The 6,802-nt window shown below is 36.0% G+C and overlaps 1 protein-coding gene across 1 annotated transcript in view; it reads left to right on the top strand.

The window, feature by feature from the left end:
• Nucleotides 1–6,802, top strand: part of LOC105051697 (cullin-associated NEDD8-dissociated protein 1) — a 34,774-nt gene extending 27,972 nt beyond the window's left edge. Inside the window, exons 16-29 of the mRNA XM_010932253.4 lie at nucleotides 82–165; nucleotides 243–383; nucleotides 1,664–1,756; nucleotides 1,877–1,998; nucleotides 2,081–2,243; nucleotides 2,327–2,566; nucleotides 2,759–3,007; nucleotides 3,096–3,281; nucleotides 3,365–3,511; nucleotides 3,601–3,717; nucleotides 4,399–4,567; nucleotides 4,906–4,983; nucleotides 5,074–5,212; nucleotides 6,419–6,802. Of these exons, the coding sequence (XP_010930555.1) occupies nucleotides 82–165; nucleotides 243–383; nucleotides 1,664–1,756; nucleotides 1,877–1,998; nucleotides 2,081–2,243; nucleotides 2,327–2,566; nucleotides 2,759–3,007; nucleotides 3,096–3,281; nucleotides 3,365–3,511; nucleotides 3,601–3,717; nucleotides 4,399–4,567; nucleotides 4,906–4,983; nucleotides 5,074–5,212; nucleotides 6,419–6,515 (2,025 nt within the window). The 3' untranslated portion in view covers nucleotides 6,516–6,802. The remainder of the gene's footprint in view (nucleotides 1–81; nucleotides 166–242; nucleotides 384–1,663; nucleotides 1,757–1,876; nucleotides 1,999–2,080; nucleotides 2,244–2,326; nucleotides 2,567–2,758; nucleotides 3,008–3,095; nucleotides 3,282–3,364; nucleotides 3,512–3,600; nucleotides 3,718–4,398; nucleotides 4,568–4,905; nucleotides 4,984–5,073; nucleotides 5,213–6,418) is intronic.

The following is a 6,802-nucleotide window of genomic DNA, read 5'->3' on the forward strand; positions in this document are numbered from 1 at the left end:
TCAGTGAGAATGTTGTTAGCTGACTTTACTATTTGCAAATATCACCAGAACTTTATTGAGATTAGTTGCCTTGTGATGCAGACATCTGCTCTGGATTTCAGACCTTATGTCAGTCCGATTTATAATGCTATTTTGGCACGTTTAGCAAATCAGGATCAAGACCAGGTTTGTCAAACTGCATTTGATAATTCTGAAAATGTCACCATTTCTATCTAACGACAAGTTGATTGTTTTCTCACCAGGAGGTCAAGGAATGTGCCATATCTTGTATGAGCCTCATAATTTCAACTTTTGGTGATAACCTTCAGCTGGAACTACCTGCATGCCTCCCCATACTTGTTGATCGGATGGGTAATGAGATAACCCGACTCACTGCTGTAAAGGTAAATGATCTGAGTACCCATGTATTATTTCTCCATTGAAAGGGGGCCACTTTCCTTTGACCTTTAGAATGTCTTACTATGAACCAAACCATTAAAGATTTTCACAGAAGAAAAACTACTGCAAAAGAATCTTATTGCTGTAAACTGTTGTACCAGAGAAATTTAAGGTGCTTGATATGGCTCTTTGTCTATGCCTTAATGCTGTCTAAATTATGTAGCTTTTGTCATCATATAAATACATCTTCTAGTTGTTTAGGGATAAGAATTTTATTGCTTTTTACTGGTTAACATGCTATTGGTGTATGTGACAAAGATCTATGGGGCCCCAGTAAAGTGAGAGGCAAGGAAGCTGTAGGAAAACATGAATGATAGTTCTGATAGAAAATATAATAATTTGCTATGGTAATAGGTGAATCTTGTAACAACATAACTGAGAAGGATGATTTCTAAAATCAATGTAGAAGCATGCCACTTGGCTTGTTAATTATTGTAAGGCTTCCTATATCAAATTATAAAAAAGTTACTTTGGTTCAATTTATTGTGATTCCCCAATGTTTTCTAGGCAACTCTTCACATGAGCAATAGGTAGGTTCTTCTAATTTTGGAAGTGCAAAAAACTTGTCATTATATTGTAAATCTTGTATTGCTTCTAAGGGTATTGTGGAAAACTGGAAATGGCCATAGAGAACATGGTTCTCCATGGCCAGGGATATGATGAAAATGGCTATGGAGATAAAAAGAGGTATATGTTGTTTTGGATGGTCTTGAATTAGATACAGATAGTTATTATTAGAGAAACCATCATCATAAACAATTGTTACCGTTAAATAGTTATGATGCCAGCTGGGAATGACTAATTCTAAGCCTAATAATCTAGCAGAAACTCAATAAAATTAGAGGAAGTGGTGCAAAAGTTTTAGGATCAGCATCTCCACCATGTTGGGATGACTACACATGCTTCCCAACATGAAATTGGTCATATTGGCTCAGTATCAATTTGTACTGGGCAAAAACATGGAAAAGACCCCTCCTGCTCCTCTTGGTTTTCTTTTAGCTATGATTTTGTTTTCCTCTTTATTTTTTCTTGTTAGCGGTAGCAGGGGGAATCATATCCTCCCTAATGCCATGGAGGTTTGATGGTCGGTACAAGTTTCTTAAGTGATTGCAATATTTTGGTTAAAAAGTTACAACATGACACTCTTATGGTGCTTGTTATCTTGATTTGGGATGCTAATGTTTTCCTGTTCTATGTTATCAACATTGATGTTTTATAAATCCAGGCATTTGCAGTAATTGCTAATTCACCTCTTCGGATTGATCTCTCATGTGTCTTGGAGCAAGTAGTTTCAGAATTAACAACTTTCCTGCGGAAGGTACACTGAAAATAGTAGGACAAATGACATTCCTGTAAATTGTAATAGATGTTCTGGTAAAATCAAGAAACTAGAGAAGTATCTTTCTAACATATTTTGATCATTATACTTCTTTTACAGGCTAACAGAGCATTGAGGCAGGCAAGTCTGGGGACGCTGAACTCCCTTGTTGTGGCTTACGGTGATCAATTTGGATCATCTGCTTACGAAATTATAATTGCAGAACTTTCTACTCTTATAAGGTTGGTTCTCCATACTGATCATATCCTCATGTTACTGCATGCCTACAAATCAATGCAACTAATTTTGTTATTGTTTTGGCAGTGACACAGACCTGCATATGACTGCACTTGCTTTGGAACTCTGCTGCACCATGATGATTGATCGGAAATGCAGCCAAAATGTTGGTCTGACTATTAGATATAAAGTCCTTCCACAAGCGCTCATATTAATTAGAAGCTCTCTATTGCAGGGTCAAGCTCTACAAGTATGCTTCATGATTTAAGTTGCTTGAATGTGGAGTTTCCTTTTCCGGCTTAATACTAAGATAGTATTCTTATCATGCTGCAGACATTGCAGAGATTCTTTGCTTCATTAGTTCATTCAGCAAATACAAGCTTTGAGACATTATTGGATTCTCTTCTTTCAAGTGTGAAACCGTCCCCGCAGTCGGGTGGCCTTGCTAAACAGGCTCTATATTCAGTTGCTCAGTGTGTTGCTGTACTCTGCCTAGCAGCAGGTGATCAGAAATGTGCATCTACAGTAGAAATGCTTAAAGGCATTTTGAAAGATGATAGTGGTACTAATACTGTAAGTTCTTTTCTGAGTATCTCCTTCATCTGTCCATTTTTAGTTTGCACATATTTTCTGCCTTTTATTGTTTTGATAATTTTTGGTTTTTGATAGTTCACAATCTACAAAGAGGGTTCTGTTGATTCAGATTCCATGCAAGCATCAATTTTTTTTTAAAGATAGTAAATAATTGAGCTTCATTTGTTTCAGGCTAAACAACACTTGGCCTTGCTATGTCTAGGGGAAATTGGACGAAGAAAAGATCTTAGCATGCATGCACACATTGAGAATATTGTTATCGAGTCCTTCCAGTCACCTTTTGAGGAGATAAAATCCGCAGCATCTTACGCTCTTGGAAACATAGCTGTGGGCAATCTGTCCAAGTACTTGCCGTTCATTTTGGATCAAATAGATCATCGACAGAAGAAACAATACCTTTTGCTTCATTCATTGAAAGAGGTGTGTTTTTGATTTGGAAATTCCACTGAAATGCTTATGCTCATCCTTTTAACTTTCCTTTTAATGCTGTTTGTCTACATCCTTGTAGGTTATTGCAAGACAATCTGTTGATAGAGCTGGCCATGGCGAACTCCAGGACACATACGTTGAGAAGATACTGAGCTTACTTTTCAATCATTGCGAAAGTGAAGAAGAGGGGGTTCGCAATGTAGTTGCGGAGTGTCTGGGTAAAATTGCACTTATTGAACCTAGGAAGCTCATTCCGGCACTCAAGGTATACCACATTGGACAATTATAAAATGCCAGCCGACTTGAGTTATCCCATTGGTAACATAAAGGTGTTTTTGACTTCTTTAGGACCGTATGGCAAGTCCAACTGCATTTACAAGAGCAACAGTTGTCATTGCTGTGAAATATTCTATTGTTGAACGGCCTGAAAAAGTAGATGAAATTCTATACCCTGAGATTTCTTCATTCCTGATGCTAATTAAAGATAATGACAGGGTAATCTTACAAGTCTGACTAGTTCTAAATATACCATCTTGTTCTTCATTTGAACTACTTATTTAATCCATTTCTTTTCTGTTACACAGCATGTTAGACGTGCAGCTGTCCTGGCTTTGAGTACGGCTGCTCATAATAAACCAAATCTAATCAAGGCGCTTCTTCCTGAATTATTGCATCTTCTTTATGATCAGACAGTTGTTAAGGTATGTTGTATATTTCTTGCTTCCTGAATTATTGCGTCTTCTTTATGATCAGACAGTTGTTCAGGTATGTTGTATATTTCTTGCTATTAAGCAATAAGCACAAGTCTGAATTATTGCATCTTCTTTATGATCAGACAGTTGTTAAGGTATGTTGTATATTTCTTGTTATTAAGCAATAAGCACAAGCTCCCATGGCTGTTGTATCACAGCATAGCATGATTGTACTGTTGTTTTTGATGGCAGTATTATCCATATCTCCATCTTGATTTGCTTTCATCTCCAAGCTTTTCTAGCATTAGTACAACCATGACCATCCAAACATGCTTGATGTTTTCTTTTCAAGTCATTGGAAAATATGTGCAATAACTTTTCACCTCTTTGTGGTAGCAGTTATTTTACAATAATGTGCTACTGCTGGTTAGTGCCTTCTTTAATGTTTAATTTCCTTTGGACTTTGTTAATTGGGTCTTCTTGCATCGTGTCTGACATTATATTGGTACCATAGGCCCACATACTATGACCCACTCTGTTGAGAACATTGTGACAGATGCCATGTTTTTGATCTTTACTTTTTTAAGATAATTCATTGCGTTCTGATTAGTGATATGTGAGCTCTTATACTAACAGAAAATACTGATAGTTTATCTGTTGTGTCATCATTAACTTATTGTTTTTTTGCAGCAAGAATTGATCAGGACAGTTGATCTTGGACCTTTCAAGCATGTTGTAGATGATGGTCTTGAGCTTAGAAAAGCAGCTTTTGAATGTGTTGACACATTGCTGGACAGTTGTCTTGATCAAATGAACCCATCATCTTTTATTGTTCCTTACCTTATATCTGGTTTGACTGGTGAGTTTGGTTTATGAAATAATTGACCTGTTAGGCATGATGAAGGCGGCTGTTTAATCTTAAATGTGTACTGTTTAATCTGTCATTTTATGAGCACAATGTACTTTTTCCTTCCAAAGCTAAAACTATTTTGAGCAATTATGCTGGGAAAAATGTGATTTGCCTTGAAATGTCCTCATTTGGATTCTTGTCTATCATCTCACTTCTTCTTTTTAAATCTTATGATCTGTATTCAGTATTCATTGGCTTGTGTATGCAAGTTTGTGGCAAGCTAGAATGAAATTTATTGTTCCTAGTGTTTCTAATTATTCTTTTTTATTTTACAATGCTATCATCAGATCATTATGATGTCAAGATGCCTTGCCATCTTATTCTCTCAAAACTTGCGGACAAGTGTCCTTCTGCTGTCCTTGCAGGTTGGTTGCTTCTTCTACAGTGATTGCTATTCCACAGAGCATTGTAAATATTTTGAGAACGCAAATTTTAACTAATTTATTGCTTAGCAGTTTTGGACTCCTTGGTTGATCCTCTCAACAAAACTGTTAGTCACAAGCCAAAGGCTGATGCTGTGAAGCAGGAAGTAGATCGTAATGAGGACATGATCCGAAGTGCACTTCGAGCCATAGCTTCCTTGAGCCGAATCAGGTTTTAGCACATTTACCATGTTAATTTTCATCTTATCATCTTTCATTTATCATAGGCTATGGTCTACGTATTTATTGGGGATGGAAATATAAATGCTGGCTGTGGATATGTGCTCACACATGCAGACATGTTGCTTGCTGAATGTAGAGATGCTTATTATAGTGCTATCATGTTTGACATGGATGGTTGTTATGACTAATGTGTATGGAATGCAAGTTATTTTTTAAATAAGATTCACAATTTGCTGGAGATTTTGGTTTGGGCTAGGTCAGTTGACTCCACTTTTCGTAGCTTTGACGGTTTAGGTTCAGAGTTTTGGTGGAAAACATTAAGAAAATGATAAAAGTTAGGAAAAGGAAAACACATAAGAAAGTTATAGAATTTATTTTAGAAGATGTTGCTTTGTCTTTGCTTTGTTATCTCCAATTTCAGTGGCCTGCCATCTTTTAAGCACTTTAAAGTTTCAAAAATTAATAAGAAAATAGAATATATATAGAACTAGCTGCAGAAGTAGATTAGGCACCATTTTTAAATCATAATTATGTTATTTGGTGAGATTCTTACACATTAACATGTACTTTCAGTTGGAACAACAGTAGTTTTAACGTTTCATTAATTCATTCAAAGGTGCACACATTTTTTTTCCTATATCGTATTTTTCTTTTGTTTCATGACTCTTGGTCTACTTGAACAGTATATCTCTTAAACTTCTTATAACCAGCAAATTCATGCTTTAAATTTCACTCATATATAACTGATTTCTTGCTTGACTTTGGAAATGTTTTTCCTTGATGTTTGTAAAAATCTATGAGCACTCACAACTTTCAAAAAAATAAATAGGTGGACTATTCCTAAATTAACGCTTCCCCCCTCAATGCTAGTTTCAGCTGTAACCACAGTTGGCTTTAAGGCATGTGCATTAAAATACACACCTCAGAATAACAAATCCTGTTTCTGTATTCTCTTCTAGCCTGCAATCTACAAATTGCACTGCCTTTGCAAATCATAGAGCAAGTCAGTGATTAATTTTTAAACTAGCTGACTGACATTCTGAATAAATTTGAGATATTAGTTACAATCTAAGTTAGTTAGCTCGCCATGAGTTTGTACTTCGTACAATATGTAATTTGATGATTTCCTTTTTAATTACTCACCTTGCCATTTTCTTACAATCAGATTTTTGTTCCTTGTATTTATTTTCTTCAGTGGAGGTGACTGTAGCTTGAAGTTCAAGAAGCTGATGGATGACATAATGAAGTCTGCTCCACTAGCTGAGAAGTATAACTCTGTGCGGAGCGAGTAATAATGGAAGATAAGAGCACACCCTCAACAAAATACCAACGGAATACATACTACGTGCTTTGGTAAAATCGCATGTTGGAACTGCAGGGAAGTTATGTTCCCTTGAATATAATATATCTTTTCTGGTTCACATCTTTAGCTAGTAGGATTTGAAATTTTGCCTTCATGAAGATTATAGGGTTGCTTGATTTGGAGAGTGAAATTACAGCTATAAATTGTTTGTAAATTGGCCTTTGTCATTATTCTTGAACTTCAAATAAACTATTTACTGGGACACTGCTTCCTTAA

This window comes from Elaeis guineensis, chromosome 9 (genome assembly GCF_000442705.2).
Source record: "Elaeis guineensis isolate ETL-2024a chromosome 9, EG11, whole genome shotgun sequence".
NCBI classification, from domain to species: domain Eukaryota; kingdom Viridiplantae; phylum Streptophyta; class Magnoliopsida; order Arecales; family Arecaceae; genus Elaeis; species Elaeis guineensis.